Genomic DNA, 17,676 nt, shown 5'->3' on the forward strand with positions numbered 1-17,676 from the left:
TTTTGAATTTTCTCAACACTTATGTTTAAATTTCACAGTGACTGATGATGATACATCATATCTTCCCTCACAACTACTTGAGTGATTGTCAAACATCAACTGACTGAACAAAATGGCTGAAATATAAATGATTATTTATTAACAAATTATTAGACTTTATTTATATAAAAATTACGTTTACAGAATGTCTACAATCTTCGAACTGTGCAGTATTTTCATAAAAAAATGAAAATTTAGTTAAAAATGTGTAAAAGTTGGTGATCTGTTGTGTATTTTTTTAAAAAGTGTGTATATAAGTTGAACCGGTACTAAAAAATAAAACAATAACCACGTTTTTAAAATTTATTTTCCGGTTTTTTTACATTTTTATATATTTAAAAATACATAGCAATAATATATTTATATATCTCACAAGGCATAACAAAAATTAGTATTGAATTTTCATTTTTTAACCTACAGCAAATATTTATAATACCTGTTCTATATTACTTAATTACAAGATAATAAAAGTTGTTTCTAGTTTCAACAAAAAGTGCGGAAAGCCCCCTCCCATCACATACTCAACATTCTTTCTAATATTTTTTCTTGAGCTCGTTAAATCTTTTTGTTAAATCATCAAAATCGATATCATCATCTCTTGATGAAGATGAATCATTTTCGATATTCGGTACTGAAGGCAATTCCGGTAAATCATAAACTTTATCATTCATTTTTAATCTTGGAGCTGGTTTTGGCACACTGTCATTATTCTGAAAACAACAACCCGTTATGAGAATTTTTCAAGTGGTGATATATTTCATAATATCATTAAACCCAATGTTAAATAGCTGATTTTGATGATGGAAATTGTGTTTGAAATGTAAATAACGATTTGGTTAAAATTCACACATTGAATTTAAAAAAAAAAATTATCATTAGGTGAAAATATCTGAATGAAGGTATTAAATGCGTGCTGGATAGTTGTATGCACCATTTCTAAGCTTCTATATTTTCTTCTGGATCATTTTTGCTCTGAATTCTCTATTGTTCTTAAAAACATCATTGTATTTTGTTTTTAGCAACATATAAAGTACAAAAATGAGTTTCTTAAGAAGAATAAAGAATAAAATAAGGTATGACAAAATGAGGGAAAATTTAAATTCAAAAATCGAAGAAAGACAATCAACTGAGCTGGAGTAATAAAAATAGCAACGAGGAAAAACGTAACAGGAAATAAAAAACACAGGATAGGAAACAATGGAAACTGCCGTTAAAAACAGAACTCATGTAAGGACTCAATTCCACATGCCTTACACCTGACAAGGTAGAAAGGCTTCAGGATGTGGTACATACAACTAATCATAGTTTAAGCTGTTATCTAATGATATTACAAACACTTTTATCACATATCCTACCTCTATATTGACATCTAGGCTTGATTCATTATCATTTTCCTAAAATGTATAGTGTTGGATAAATAATAGGCATCGAAAGTCAATAAATCACTACTACTATGTTTTTAAAGTAATTTGTATATTCAAAAGGAGGTGATTAGAATTATGAATTTAATTCCAATTTCTTTTTTTTAATGAAATGTATTCACCTATTACTTTGATAAAATCTACTGTGATACCATACGGTTTCAACAAATCAGCCCACGAAAGTAACATACGACGTCAATGAAGACTCTGGAGTAGACAAAATATTTATTGAGCCCCAATGAAGTCTCTGCAGATAAAAACAAAGGGGGTATATAATCTGACAGGTAGACAGTTACGAGTATCTGTGGAAATTGAAATGATACTAAAAATCCACCTTCATGAACATCAACCTCCAGGACATTTCTATCAGATGTTCATTTTGATGGTATGCACTACTATGTTGCTCAATGCAACAGACCCTGTTGTGCGTGTAATCTTTAGCAAGAACCATCTGTATGTAGTAGCGGCTAATATATTTTTTTTAATAATTATTTTTATTGTTAATACTCTCAATTTCAACTAATATAGTAAATATGGAAATAAAAAATAATTTCGGCAGCTAATGGGTTAAACATGCCTGTTATAAACAGATTTTCTATTATAATTTGAATACAACTATTTACCTCATTTTTTTTCCCATCTTTTGATGTCGAAGAATCAGTTTCACCGCTCTAGAAAATTTGAAAAATGAAAAAAAAAACTAATTGTCATAAGCATGCTGTAGAAATATAATAAAAATCGAAATTAAGGACACGAATAGCTTCAAAAGATTGCCACTAATTGAGATTTTTGAATCATCGATGCTAATCATACTATTTACTACTCCGATACTAATAAAAGTACATGAAAACAAATAAAGTAGAGAAAAAAATCGAAATATATGATAATAATCCATTGAAACTTCACAGGAAGTAAAAACCAGACATTTTTTACTCATTTGTAAATTGATTTTAATATTCTGAATCAATCGTAATTAACTACATCCAATTGTATATTTTTTTGGCTTTACAACCACTTTGTACCCATACCTAAAAGATATTTTGTACATCTTATTATTCTGCTTCCAAATTATTCAACATCTATGGATCATCTACTAGTCCCATAGTTCTAATCATTCCATTATCTTTGCAAATTTCAAGAAGGTTAAAAGCCCTCCGCAAACGATTTTCCCACACTTTGATTAAGATTAACAGCAACATAAAACTCAGCAGATTGTCCAAACTATTTTTTATGTTTACTCCCAATAACCGGGAATTTTAGAACTAAAACTCCTCTTCATAGATTCTATATCCATCAATTTGTGCTAGACCTAATTAGGGACTTCCATGAGGTTGCATTCCTCTGAAATATCCATTGAAATGTAACTTTTTTCAGCTTTTTATCCAAATAGTGTTTACATCCAGCTGAGTCGAAGGAACTTTTGTAGTTATTTAGCACCTTATGGAATCAGTAGAGTGCTTTCCTTCTGTTTCCATCCTGTTTATAACTTTTTTGATTCTTGTATGACTGAAGAGACTCACAAGAAGTATCATTATTAATTTTGTTCATATTGATGTATTTAATTCTGAACTACTTTGTATTTAACACGTTAACTTCCAGTAGTAAATGATTTTCATCTAAATATAAGTACTAGCATGGCAGTGAACGTGTTAATAATGACTCAAATAAATCACAATAAGTAAAAATCTGTAATGAAATTATAACTAGTAATCAAAGTAACCATGCATTAAAGAAAGTTTAACAATTACCTTGGGAGTTGCGAAATTGGGATAAAGATGTCTATAAGAAGGCAATTGTTCCTAAAAATAATTAAAAAAAAACAAACCTAGTACACAATAACACTATAAAAACAAACTTCCACCTATACAAGGGCAAGACAAATAAAAAATCTTAAATATACTTACACCTATATCTGTATTAACTTCTTTATCACCGTTAGGTGGAATGTTATAAGAAAATGGTAGATTTGGTGGGGCTGATGGATCTATATTCAGTTCCTTTTCTTTTGGAGCCTGTAGCACAACAAAATCATACATTTTTTTTACAAATTTCATTGTTTGTCAAAAGTAGGAAGTTTCCTGTGTTTACTTCCTCTGCAATTTTATATGTAAATGAGTGAATACACATAAATGACTCAAAGAGTAACAATTTTCATTTCTGGATTGATAGACCTGTACTTGGAAATCATTTAATTATCTTTATGAGGATAATGTATTAAATGGATTTTCAAAAATGTTTCTTTAGTATTCTTCAAATTTAGTATACTTACCGGATATGTAAAAGGTGCAGGCATGGGATCAGCCATATACGGTAATGGTGGAGGTTGAGGATACCCTAAGAACCCAGGAGGCTGTGGTAAACCACCGCTACCACCTCCACCCAAATTATTAGAAGAAAGATCTATCAATAGAGCATCGTGCCCTACAAACAAGAAATTTTGAATTATATATCAAATAACTAAATATAATGTTACCTTTTTCCATTGCCATTATTTGAGGATCAGGATCGTAATCAACATTATAACAATTAGCAATTTCAATCATGTATTTTTCAACAAGTAGCTTTGCAGGAGCTTGAATCGACAATTTATGCTTCAATTTAGCACTTATAGTTTCTACGGATTCGATTCTGCAAGCTTCAGCGTAAGAAGGTCCGTATTTAGAACTCAAAAGATCTGATATAACTTTTAATTCCTGGAAATAATAAGTTATAAATAAAATTGAAAGTATAATTTCAATATTATTACTTGTATATCGGACATAAGTCGCGGAGATACCCAAATTAAACTTGAAACAGCTTCTGCAATACCTTCATCTAGTTCTTTCATATTTGAAATAAGCCCGAATCTTGCCAATAATAAATCACAGTACATTTCTACAATTTCTAATGCTTCTACAAGATAATCTTCCCTATAAAAATAAACTAATTAATTAGGTGTGGTCACCTATTTTCTATTACGAGATTTAATTATTTATAGTATAACTTTTCTATTATATATAATTTGTTGTACTTTACCTAATTATATATTCTACCCTTATTTTTGCTCTCTCAACTTTCCCCGCTGCGATATAATCTGCAATTTCTTTTCTGGATTTTTCAGTTAATTCTGTTTTCTTTTTTTGGAGTAGTTTTAATCTCGATATCGCTAATCGTAGGTTCGTTTTTAATTTCGGGTAATTAGGACCACTCGAAAACATTTTAAAACGATTTTTGTTTCACTAATTACAACTTTTATTGTTTTATTATTAGGTATGAATCATTTAGTTTATTTGGCAATATAGACCTTGATATGTCATATGTCATGCTTCAAATAGTATTTGTGATGTTGATAAATCACGACATAAGTAAATAGCAGTTATAACTGGATATCAAAACGAAATGTAACAATTTTAAAATTTATTAAAATATACATAATTCTAGTTTGTAATGGCGTCTAAAAATAACCTTCTGTTAACTTGAAAATTATGAGCTATTTTATTTTCACAATCTAATAAGGTACGTCGAAGTTCAGTAGTGTTAATTTTTTGAGTACCACCGTATTCTTTGGGGAGGGAATCCTTATCTATATGTTGATGTAATGATTTGTAATCAAATAAATGGAATTTTATCTGAAAATAGTAAGAATATTCAAATAACGTTATATTATCTTAATTTTAGACTTTACCTGTTCTTTGATATGCTGTGGCAAAAACGGCCATACTAATTGCATTATTATATTGAGGAAAGTCGTGGTATTAACAATGTGATACCGAAAGTCTTTTATTGGCATAGAATAAATTCTTTTAATAGAAGTTTTAATAATGTGCGGCGTTGCCCACTTTATAACATTAAGAGGAATGTTGGCAACATCTACTATTATACAAAGTCCTTTCATCGATATATCCATATTATTAATAAATATTCCTTCACAACAAAGATCTTGCAAAATTACCAAGTCCTTGACAAAGTCCATAGTGAAAGGGTTGATTTTATCTATGAATGCAATGAGAAAAAAAAAATTATATTGGAAATTCTTATTGATAAGAATAATTGAGTATTACACATTTCTAAAAAAACTGTTCTTGATATTTATTGATTATATAATTTGTCGCGAAAGATAAAATCAAAATTGCATCTTACAGCAATAATACATTTTCACTCTATATTATTTATTTATCTATGGCGATTGTATGAAGTACATTTTCTTCTTTTTCTTTTCTATTTGATTTATTTTATTTGAATAAATTACCCAGAAGATAAGGTTAGTTAACCTTGATTAAATATTACGAATTTTTGAACAAAAGTTTTTCATAGTATTAGTGTTAAAAGAGATTTTAAAAATACATGCTAGAGGTACCTAGAATACTTATTAATAAAATACTATAATTGTTATTACCTAATTTCAGTAAATAAATGGGCCTTCCTTCTTTATCATGTTTATTTAATATGATGCTTATGTCTTTTTGTATTAACCGTCTTTTATCGATTAAACCTCCCATTGAAAACCATTTAGGATTTTCTGACAATAATTCGTAAAAATTTTTGATCTATAACAAATGAACTTTTTGTCAATTACGATGTTATAGTGTGGGTCAAAAAATGTCGATAATACATATGTGTACGATTTAAAAATTGTGATTTAAAGTCCTAGAAATAGAAACGTTTAATTTTAAATACGTACCCGTTGGAAAGCATTTGTAATATCGTAATCAACTGCAGCTAAAAATCGATACAAATAAGCATCGTCGCATTTTAGATGTTTCAATAAATTATCTCCTGGAAAATAAGTTTCATAAGTTGACATGAAATATGTACCATAAAAAGATGCTTCTAAACGTTATGTTAGATATAATTTATTAAAAAAAACCAATAAAATTTATTTTTTTTTGCTCGAGTTAAGCTTAACCTTGTAATAATTTCCTGAATTCAAAAATATATTGTCCATTATCATCATTAATACGACGAATTTCTATAGATTTGTTTTCCATAGAAGTCGACATATTTAAAACAATAAATTTAGCTAAAATATCGAATCAGTAGCTTGCACCAAACACTACTAATATTCCGAATGTACCATTAACAAAAATATATTTATCTAATTTCAAAATCTAAATACGCGATACGATTTAACGATATAATAAAAATAATCATTTTTGGTACAGTTGTTCTGATAATAATGTCTAATTATATGAATGTTCCTGTGAGGAAATAAATTTAAATGATAAGAAAATACCTATAAAACAACTATATGATTTTTGACATTATTTTATTAGGCATACAACTATTTTTATCAATAAATACGATACACCTGATATGAAAGTAAATAATTTACGTCCTGGTTCACTGGGTGTTTGAAAAATAACTACGCCACTGCTTTTTCATAGCACGACAACATCGGTCAGATAATAAATCCGCGCTCAAGGTTAATAGGTGGTAGGTTGCCCGATTGATCTACGCGTGACGTCATAACAATTACAGAAATATCACGGTTTTTGTCGATTTAATTTGAAACCATGTATATTAATAAAAAAATTCAATAAATTCATAAACCCAATCCATCAAAAATCCGGATAGAAAGCAAGAGTTAACTACAAATGGCACAAACCAAACGTAAACATTGTTTATTATTCGATGGTTTTCAACAAGTGACGTAACGGTTTCCTGTTTGGTTATCAGCTAACCTATCCTCCACTCACCTTGATCACCTACTGCACTTCATTGACTGTTTATTCAACATTTTTCGCATATTAAATAACATTTTAAATTTTTGAAGTGAAAAATAAACACATAATTAATACAGTAGACATTTATTTCCAAATAGTACAAAATTTTCACTCAATAAAAATTTTTACAAAAACCCTTTCTTTTCTTAAGAACAAATCAGACGAATTCGTATCCAGCCAACTTTAGACCTGTAAAATTAAATGTAAAAAGTATATAAAAGAATCATAAATATGGATGACAGATGTTTTACATCGTTGCCACTTCGTATTTTTTTTCTAATTATTCCTATAAAATATTATACGCTATGATTATATTCAATTGATAATTATAAATAGAATAATAATAAATTATTTATATTAGAATAATAATTAATAACTAATAGGATGTAATTAAAATATTATAAACACAATAAATTCGGAGAGAATCAGCTGATTTTGACAACTAATCTTTCAACACCGAATATTACATGATTGCCACCTTTTAGAATGTAATTTTCCCTGATACACGAGCGATTATTTCACTTACACATTTTTTATTCAATGGATATAAATAAAAACCCTGCTATATACCTTTTTGCGTACGGTTGTTGTGAAAAATATTCAACCATCTGGTAAGTTTTGAATAATTCACCGTACCATCAAACTCTATAGGTAAATTATGTTTTCCAATAGTTCCAGTCAACAGTTGATAATTATGACCACATATCTTGATAGTTTTTCTAATATTCTCATCCAAAAACGGCTTAAATAAAGAATATACCAGATAGAATATTTTCGGTTGTCTAACTACATAGATGTGTGACATAATCATTGGCAGACATTCCTAAAATAACATCATTCGAATTAATTATATATCGATCAAATTAATTGTATATCGGAAATATCTTACTGCCATAAAAAACACCATTCGTTTAGCAAACTTTGGGGATAATCCGTATAAGTGTTTCAGGGAAAAATTATGTAAATCGACGATAATGTCGATGGAATGAATTTCGTCTGCTTCTGCGTAAAGAAGCTCGCAGAGTAGACCTGAAAACTGTAAAAAAATATACACTGGGAAAAAGTGTTGTTGTAAAACAAGCACAAGTTCTACATTAAAGTGTTTTACTACACGTAAAATCACTTTTGATTGTTAAAAATAATAAAATGATTGTGATTTGAAGTGTATTTGGAAAATACAGAAAGTATGCGTGAAGGTATTAAATAAATGTGGAATTTATTGGAATTTAAAAGGTTGGAAAAACAGGTAAAGTGGAAATGTAGTGTAGATATGTATTTTTTGTTATTACTTTTTCAAAATGTATAAAAATTGGAATAAATACCTCTAAAATTTCGTCAGCTTCAACTGTTCCAGGGTCCCAATTTTCTAATCGTATCCAAACAATGTATTGTCCTTGAATACCAGGACTTAATAATATTTCAACAATTTGATATTGTATTAACAGTTCTATTCTTGTTTTTTTCATCGTCAGCCATCGTTCTTTACGTCTTTTTACAAAACTTTCGTAATTTTGAAGCTTAAACATTTATTATGAAAGAAAAAAATCAAAATTATTCAATAAAACTTACTGCTTTTAAAGCTGCCACGGTATCATACTGTCGTCCAACGAAAAATCTTCTCAAATAACTTTTGTCCAACCGATTGATATTTTTCTCTAAATCATTTACAAAGAATGTAAAATTTGTATCTAATGCATCGAGATGAATTATATTTTCAATTATGTAAACGTGCTTTCAACTTAATCCTAATCTTCTGGTTAATTAAATTTATTTCCTATTCTTACTTACCTCTAGCTAGTTTTTCAAATTCTTTGAAACTCTCGTATTTCTGCTCTTTATTTTCGTTTTCCATATTTGCTAATACGAACGGAACGACAACAAATGATTCATGACCTAGACTTTAATTATTACAAGTCTGCAAAAATTATTGTTTACATCTTTCGACATGACAGTTATGAGTGAACTTGGGAATGTAATGTCAACAAAAGACAGGACAGAAATAAATTTTTTCCTACAACTTAACAATGATTCATTGGTATAGATTGAAATATAAATTATCAAAAGTTAAAAATTGCTATTTTTTGTTTCTTCTGGTACGTTTTTATCAGTTTTGTATATAAAATATAAAAATATATCATTTTATCGACAAGTATTCAAAATTTCGTCAATATTGCTAATAAACAGCAATAGGGTTAGAAGAAAATTAAAACTGATAAAGAGATAAATGTTTTTTGGTCTGTTGACAGTTTCACTGAAATTAAAATACTAATAGCAACGTTGCATTTCTAAATGACAACTTTCTCTGGCACGTAAAGTCGCTTCAAAAATAACCTACAATTCAAAGAAAGAATTTTTTACTAAGAAATCGTAATTCTACCCAATAGCTTTAGTTTTTTACTTCCTCGTATAACTGTACTAAGTTTTTTGTATAAAATTCGATAAACTATCATTTTATAAACAATTTTGCGACATTTTATTAAAATACAACATTATAAATTATTCACTATTATATAACAGGAATCGACGGTTAGTCATTTTATTTGATCCCTTGTATATCTGTTGTTTCTTTATACATGTTATATGAAATATTTATCGAAAATTCTACAAAATTTATATTAAATATCCTAAACTAGAGAATGGAAAATTTTAAAAATTACTACTTTTTAGTATCTTGTTCGATTAATAGTTCTACTGAAATAAAAGTATTAACGGCAACGTTGCGTTTCTAAATGACAACCATCTCAGTTGCAAGGACGCTAAAACTTGGAACAGCTTGAGAGTTTTAAGAAGAGCATAATAATTGAACGCGAAAGAAATTTATTATATCATTTCACATATTATAATTGTTTTTATAATTTAACATTCAATAGAGTTGTATTAGTCATCAAAAACTAACTCTGGTTGTAAGTCGCTAGATGAAAGATTCTATTCTATTATTCTATTAATACTAGAAACTATTATTTTATAAACAATTCGGCGAAATTTAATTGAATTAGAACATTATATATCTGCAGGAATCAACGATTTGTTGATTTATTTGATCCCTTGTTTATTTTTTGTTTCTCTATTTTACATATTATATGCTGTATGTTAAAACTCACCTCTATGTAACATCGACAAAGAATTCCGCGCGCCATCTGTCGAAAGTCAATAAAAAACCATCGACACTTAATTACTCAGTGGAAACGTGCGGAATTGTCGTTGAACTGTAAATTCCTTCTTTTGAATTGAAATAATAAATCACATACGTCCTATTACGGACATGCTGAATGAGAATAATAACTCATCGTATTATACGAAATAGGACCTTATGGGCGATTTTCATTTGAAACACTATTGACTTTTAATAATTCTCTGATAAATCTCTATCAATTAATATCGAAAATTGATAAAATCAACTTTAAATTCTTATAATACACCATTTCATTTGTATTGTATCGAAATCTAAAATGAGAAGGTCATAAAATTATGTAACAACAAAATTTTAATATGTTTATTTAGTTTTACATTAATTTTCTCTAGAATCCAAAAACTCCTGTACTTGATACCCTAAATTTTCTAATTCAGCCTTAATTTTCCCGTCATCTGATTCCATCAGACAATCATACCACATATTTAACGAAAAATCTTTTTGAGCGCCCCCTGGAAAAAGTTATATAACTAACAACAATACTTTTACGAGAGGTATAAGAAGATTCAAAGTTGTGTTTGAATTCTTACCAAGTGATTTTGGAAGAAGTTTTTGATCAATATGAGTGTATAAAGTATCTAAATCATTGTGAAAATGTATCCTCTCTTTAACATCATTCGGTATTAATACTTTAATCATACTAAAAGCGGTGTCGAATATCCAAGAACTGTAAAGCATGTGCGCGGCTTCTATACGAGTGGGCATGGAAGTCTGAAATAAATTAACGATTTCTTCTATATTAAACGTACATGTTTTAGCTTCTGTTGTATAGGTGACGCTGTTTTAACAATTTTGTTATTTAATATAATTTAAACGAGATGAAATAAAATTATCTTCGTAAAATTCCATAATATTATTATATATTTCCGTAAAATTTTTTTTAATAGATATCTATAAATCTAACAATTTTTATTACTTGCTGGTAAACGTTACCAATTAGAAATAATGACATGCAGCGACATTACGATGCGGAAATTTATCAAACTATATTTGATATTTTAGCATTTCCAGTGTTGCCAGATTACTAACAATTTTCAGATTTTACGCTGGTTATTTTCGTTAAATTATCAGCTTTAAAAAAAAACTATTCTACTTCCTTTGCATTTAGAACTATTCAAAATTGATTAAGTGAACAATTATTTCAAACAATTAATGATATATTTGTATAATTAGTACTTACAACTGTGATATTAACTAAATGCTTGGCAAGAGTGGGAGTCATATACCATACCATGTCCAAGGATAATCCGCTAAGATCAAATATAACCACGACACCTTTTATTTGTGTTTGTGGTTCCATTATTCCGATTTGGATTATAAATATTACGAACTGCATGATCTGTTCTGGAGAAAATTCGGAAGGTACCCATTCGCCTGGAAAGCGAGTAACAAGATACCAGTGAATTTTTCACAGCGTCAAAACAGTACCGCAACTCTAACAATTTATTTTTTTCAAGTACCGAACTATTAATGGGACACCTAGTATACAAAAACTTTTTGAAATTGATGTATTGCACTTTTTATACTTTCTCTATTTCACATATTCATTTTTTTATAAGTAATATCTTCTGTATCTTTATCTCTGAATCATATAACCGTAAATTTGTTAGGTGTGTAATTAGCGTTTGTTATAAGATAACTTATCGAATACATTTATTAATTATAAGGAAGAAACGTAAAATACAAAAAGGGATTGGTCTGAGATTACAATATTGATCGAAACAAAAAAAATTGCTTTCGAGATCGCAAAATGGATTCCATGATAAAATTTGATTCATTCAATCATGAATAGGTGGCGTTGCAAGTTCGAGTATTCAAATTAAATATAATGATAAAAGTAAATGATCGAAATATTCAACATATAGTTACCTATTTTAAATATGAGCATTCTTCTTCCATGTTGATCTCTATTTAAAGGGCAATTAAATATATTTGTTTTCTTTATTTTCGATAAAGTGTGTAAATTGACATTTGTAAAATATTCTGGCACATCTTCGATAAAATTGTGATAATTGGCATACTGAAATTGAAGTTTCGGTTCTATATACAAATATACATACAGTGACTAATAAATTCCTAATTGTTTAGTGCTTTGCGGGTTGCATATCACTTACCAATCTATGCGCTTTGTTTAAAATAAAATGTCGAGCCCTGAGAAACCTCAAAAGGAACTCGTCATCAGTTCTCGAAGGCGTACACTCCCCTTTTTCTATAAACATTATATTTTAAAGAGAATATTAAACTTGTTAAAAGTAATTTACCGTAAATCATATCTTTTAATTCGCTTATGAGGAGATCTTTTTTGTCTCGGTTCTCATTTATGTTTTCTTCAGCCCATTCCAATAATTCATCGGATGGTTCCGATAAATCTAGCACAGCTTTTTTTATTTCTTTATTCATTTCGTTAATATTTGGCGAGTTCATTACTGTAAGGCATCCACGCGTCCACAGATATGCTGTTGTAAAATTTCACAAATAGAAGTTACAGACAAGACAAAAAAAAATAGCAGCTGATTTTTGTAGAATAATAATAATATTGATTAATATAAACCGATCACGATCTATTTAATGGATAGAAGAAGGTAAATTCAAACTTATAAATATAAATGACTTTAATTTGACCTTGACATTTGCTTGTTTTTCCTTAACGTCGTCTAAGATAAATTAGCGCGAAGGTCGATTTTTTATGGTTGTAAAATAGATTAGAAAAACGGTTTTATGAATAAAAACAATAATTTAATTGTATATAACTTTTAAAGTAGGTTTTGTTTTAACAAACACAAACAATGAGTCATATATCTCGTCCTTTATTAGGTACGTAGTACAATTTAGGTTAAGACCATTTTCTTATGGAACTATAGATTGTAGTCAGTAAGATTCTGGGTAGTTAATATAAATAGAGATGAATAAACTTGAGGACCTTGACAAAGTCGAAGACCTTCCAAGAAGTGTGTTGAGTCCGGTTTTATACAAAATGGTATTTGCATAAGTGAATTTGTATTGTAATTTTGGTGTAATTTACAGTTGCCTTGAAATGATTTTTTTCATGAACAAATCGTTATTTCTGAATATGAATTATTGCATATTCAATATTTACCCACGTCTCGTCAAAATAGTTTTATGAAAATCTCAAAATTAAGTTACAAATTAGATAGGAATTGTAATACGATGTTGCCAAGTTTCTAATTCGTAGATGATTGTAATAAAATTTTTATGGTTATAGAATATAATAAGTAGTGTTTTAAAGAATTGATTTACTATGAAGAAAGTAGACATTTTGTTTCTTTTTTCAGCGAATTAAAGACGAAAATGATCTTTAGAATGTCGTAATTTTTTCGGAAAGTACATATAAAAATGAAAAAGAAATATTTGAATATCATAATGCAATTTTTACTAATTAAATTAAATTGTTATTAAATCATTATGAATTTCTTCCAAGAAAGCTTGAAGAAGATTCTAACCTAGCCTAATCTAACCTAAAAAATTTTTTACAAAACAAATCTATGAATTTGAGGTTTTTGAATTTTTAATTAACCAAAAAAAAGTTGAATTTTGTTTCTCAAACTCACTTCTCATTTATATCTTAAAAGCGCTGATAATAATAACAAAATCAAAAGAAAAAATTATTGAAAACATTGATTTTTTATGATCAAACGTTTACCAAAATTTAGATTATTCAATCAAAGAAGATACCACAAAAACAATTTATGAATAAATTGAAATTAGATCAAAACTATAAAAAAATATATATGATAAATAAATCGATTAGACACAGGGTAGTACTTACCCCTACAGCTCTCAAATTTTTTTAATATAAAATATATCAACGAATTTTTAAGTCACGAACTAAAAGTTTCATTCGATTCTCCATAAAATAATGTTTATATTCACCTTCATTTATATAGAACCGATAGATAATATGCAAAGGTTATTTCGAACAATTTTTGTAGGTTAGGTTAACCGATTCAGTTAATTATAAATTTATATCAAGCGGTTCACTCTTGTTAATATAAATATATTGATAATATATAATTATTTGAGGTTATTTTTTATTAAAACAAAAATTTTGAACGAGTATGTGTTGAATACGACTCTGTAATCACTTTTTTTAAACACGTGGATATGTAAACATATTCATATTCGAAGTAAATATTATCTCAAGCTACAAAATAATTCTCAGTTTAAGAAAGTATGAGGTGGTTTTATTTTGTTTAGATATTTTAGTTACAATTTCAAGCTTTTGTTTCTGATGATTTATGAGTTGATGACTCATATCTACGAAATGGAATTTTATTGTCATGCTTTTTATTTAGTTCCTTATAATTAACTATATATTTGCATTTTTATCTTTAGTCAGCAAATACATATGTTTTCTATTGTTGTTAATGTTTTCGAATAACATTGAATAGACTATTAAACATTATCCTAACCAACAAGGACGAATCCAGGTACTTGATTATCTATGTAAAATTGGCTAGTAGGTAAATTGCAATAATTTTGTACCAACCGTGAAATCATTATAATTGAGCTAATACTCTTTGATTACTTTCGTGTTTTATTTCATATAATACGGGGTTTTTGAAAAAATAACACAGATCAAAATTAGTCCGGTCAAATTAGACCAGTCAATTAGTCAAGTTTATGCACATGTGATTGTCTGAAAGTCATTTAAGTGCGAAAAATCTAACCAAAAATATTCCTGATGTTATAATTATTCATTTTTCGCTGTGTTTAGTTTATTTATGACAAAATTAGGCCAATAAAAATTGAGAATCGTGCATTTAAATATCTAAAATTGTCTAAAAACTATTTCTCGTAAAAAATTATTGTTTTTGATGTCTCAATGTCAGAAGTAATATCAAAACTTTCCTCTTTAGCACATTTTTTAAAACCAGATGTCACATGGTACTAAATCTGGTGAATTAGGAGCTCAGGAAGTCATTTAGCTGCCAAAAATCGAACCAAAAAGATTTCTGATGTTATTAGGGTGAAGAAAATATATTTTTTTATTAGTTAATTGCAGAATAGTGAATCAAATGACCATAATAAATTATTTGTCCACGGTTTTTAGTTTATTTCTAATAAAATTATATACATAAAACTATTTCTCGTAAAAATGATGTTTCTGATGTGACTAGTGGTTTCAAAACTTTCCTTTCTCGCACATTTTTAAAAACCAATAGTCGCACGGTACTAAATCTGGTGATTCAGGAGCTCAGGGAGTCATTCAACTGCGAAAAATCCACTAAATAAGAAAGAAAATCTATTTTTTTCTCTCAGTAAGTGAATCGAACACGTTTTCAATTTTCTATACATTCATATCTTTTTTTTTAAGTGTTTGGAGGTTGTTATTAGAAATTGTGATACGTTTTTCCATCCGGAAATGGTGTATTAAGTTTCAAAATGGCGGAACCAACTTCCATGCAGAGTGATTTTATATTAATAAGTTTGTTTGAGCTTCTGTAATTTCAGTAAACAAATTACCACACGGTATATAGTCTTTTTCAACTTATTTTCAATCAATTATATACTATTAATTCATTATTTTCAGTAATTATCACAACACCCTTCTCATTTTTATAAAAATATGTACTTTTTGATAACCTTGTATATTTTCCCTAGTTTCTTTCTATGTCTTACACTGCTATGGATCTTTTTTATGATTTTTTGCTTTTTTTTCTTTGGTGTTTATTAGTTTTAGCATCTTTTATTTCACATTACCTTCACCCTTTCACTTATTTTTATATATTCACCACTTAACCTAATCGTTAACGTTAAGACCAAATAGACAAAGAAAAATTTAAATTAATATTTTTTGTCTCGCCAAATGTTGTCATGGTTACGCAGAATAACGAGATAAATACTAGTTTATTATTTATTTTTTATGATAAATATTTAATTCAAATTCTTACCTCTGTATGAAACGTTTTCAATATTAAAACCCTATCAACACAGAACTTAACGTAAAAACCTTTTCAACGGTACCAAGGTGAACGTATTAATGTTTCAACAAGTAAAATATTTTAAACTAACGCAAAAACTAAACATTCCATGCTACCATTAAACGTATTTTAATCTAATCTTTGGAGCACTTTAACCCAAAACATAGTTGAAACAACAACACAACTAATTCATAAGTATTTATAGAACTTCTGCTTTGAATGCTTCCAATAAATACCGATTGGTATTATAACATTTCTCTGAAATATGAGTAGAATTTCAATAAGGTTCAAATAATAATAATGAAAAAAAATCACGATTTGTCATTTGTTTTTGTTTCGTGCGAATCAATTATTGTTTATCCTTGTTAATGCTGTGTTTATAGTATTAAAAATAACAAAGAGATACTGAGATGACATCCTAAAGCATATTACTACAGAGTGTCTCATTTAAAATCATTTCAATTTTAAAGTAAATAAAATCTTAACGTGATAAATGAGACGACCTTTATTTTATTAAATATTTATTTATTAAATATAATAAACACTGATCTATACTAATAGTTTATTTAAATGAGATAAAGTATCGCGCTATATACACTATAACTGGTTGCATAAGTTAAACAATATGTTGAAAGAAACAATCTTGAAAATTATAAAAAAAAAATTACTACTATAAACGATCGAAGAATTATTTTTTCGAGTAAAAAGTTTTCCATTGAATCTAAGAATGTTTACAAGATCTTTTTAAGCCACGAATTTGTTTAAATAGAATGGAGTATAGCGTTACGTGAAGTATAACTGGTTGCATAAGGTGTAAAACATATTAATAGAACAATTTCGAGATATCTAAAAATTGAATAAAGAAATATGGATTAAAAATTATCTATTCTGATAAATAACATGAATTTGAATAACATGAAGTAACGCGCTATGTGGAGTGTAATTGGTTGCAGAAGGAGTTATTCTAATATAGATATTTCACCGCAAAATTGTATAAAATGAACGAAGAGTGTAACTGGTTACATAAGTGGTAAAAAATATTAGAGGAACAATTCAAAAATTTAAAAAAATGTAATAAAGAGAGTGAACGAGTGAACATTCATTTTCAATTGAATCATATTGTATTAAATGTGTGTAAGATTAAAATGTTTTCTAAACTATTCACGAATTAAGTTGTAATTATATGTAGAGTATAACTGGTTGCATATGATGTATGTATATCAATCATAATATATGTAATACTTCTATATGGACAGTTCTTAAGGGAAAAAACGTCTCTACGTTACGGTGCCGACACTTTATCTATACTGCGTATGCTTTATGGGCACAAAAGATGCGCAGAACTAACTGCATTGTTATCGTATGTGGTTCTTTAAGATCAA

General features: G+C 28.0%; 4 protein-coding genes across 9 annotated transcripts; all 4 read right to left on the bottom strand.

Moving 5' to 3' along the window:
* Positions 1–328: 328 nt before the first annotated feature.
* LOC130890946 (IST1 homolog) lies at positions 329–4,751 on the bottom strand. Of its 6 annotated transcripts, XM_057795402.1 has the most exons (9): positions 4,476–4,751; positions 4,207–4,369; positions 3,934–4,153; positions 3,730–3,881; positions 3,365–3,472; positions 3,209–3,259; positions 2,084–2,131; positions 1,395–1,433; positions 329–749 (listed from the first exon to the last, which is right to left on the bottom strand). In XM_057795402.1, the coding sequence occupies exons 1-9, from the start codon at positions 4,655–4,657 to the stop codon at positions 573–575; spliced, it is 1,140 nt and encodes a 379-aa protein (XP_057651385.1). In that variant the 5' UTR covers positions 4,658–4,751; the 3' UTR covers positions 329–572. The 6 variants fall into 6 exon arrangements, with proteins under 6 accessions (XP_057651385.1, XP_057651386.1, XP_057651387.1 ...); XM_057795403.1 differs by lacking the exon at positions 1,395–1,433; XM_057795404.1 differs by lacking the exon at positions 3,209–3,259 and having other exon boundaries at positions 4,476–4,742.
* A 125-nt stretch (positions 4,752–4,876) lies between these two features.
* LOC130903651 (clavesin-1-like) lies at positions 4,877–6,439 on the bottom strand. The gene is made up of 5 exons (XM_057815878.1): positions 6,346–6,439; positions 6,121–6,215; positions 5,836–5,986; positions 5,125–5,432; positions 4,877–5,068 (listed from the first exon to the last, which is right to left on the bottom strand). The coding sequence occupies exons 1-5, from the start codon at positions 6,437–6,439 to the stop codon at positions 4,877–4,879; spliced, it is 840 nt and encodes a 279-aa protein (XP_057671861.1).
* Positions 6,440–7,230: 791 nt separating this feature from the next.
* Positions 7,231–10,605, bottom strand: LOC130890949 (alpha-tocopherol transfer protein-like). Its single transcript, XM_057795411.1, has 7 exons — positions 10,264–10,605; positions 8,951–9,179; positions 8,732–8,817; positions 8,485–8,679; positions 8,052–8,198; positions 7,733–7,985; positions 7,231–7,351 (listed from the first exon to the last, which is right to left on the bottom strand). Exons 2-7 carry the CDS (start codon positions 9,012–9,014, stop codon positions 7,320–7,322), a joined length of 777 nt encoding a protein of 258 aa, XP_057651394.1. The 5' UTR covers positions 9,015–9,179; positions 10,264–10,605; the 3' UTR covers positions 7,231–7,319.
* Positions 10,606–10,641: 36 nt separating this feature from the next.
* Positions 10,642–16,528, bottom strand: LOC130890948 (alpha-tocopherol transfer protein-like). Its single transcript, XM_057795409.1, has 7 exons — positions 16,265–16,528; positions 12,614–12,808; positions 12,467–12,561; positions 12,222–12,372; positions 11,533–11,726; positions 10,883–11,063; positions 10,642–10,804 (listed from the first exon to the last, which is right to left on the bottom strand). The coding sequence occupies exons 2-7, from the start codon at positions 12,774–12,776 to the stop codon at positions 10,671–10,673; spliced, it is 918 nt and encodes a 305-aa protein (XP_057651392.1). The 5' UTR covers positions 12,777–12,808; positions 16,265–16,528; the 3' UTR covers positions 10,642–10,670.
* Positions 16,529–17,676: the final 1,148 nt, after the last annotated feature.

Source organism: Diorhabda carinulata, chromosome 2 (genome assembly GCF_026250575.1).
Source record: "Diorhabda carinulata isolate Delta chromosome 2, icDioCari1.1, whole genome shotgun sequence".
NCBI classification, from domain to species: Eukaryota; Metazoa; Arthropoda; class Insecta; order Coleoptera; family Chrysomelidae; genus Diorhabda; species Diorhabda carinulata.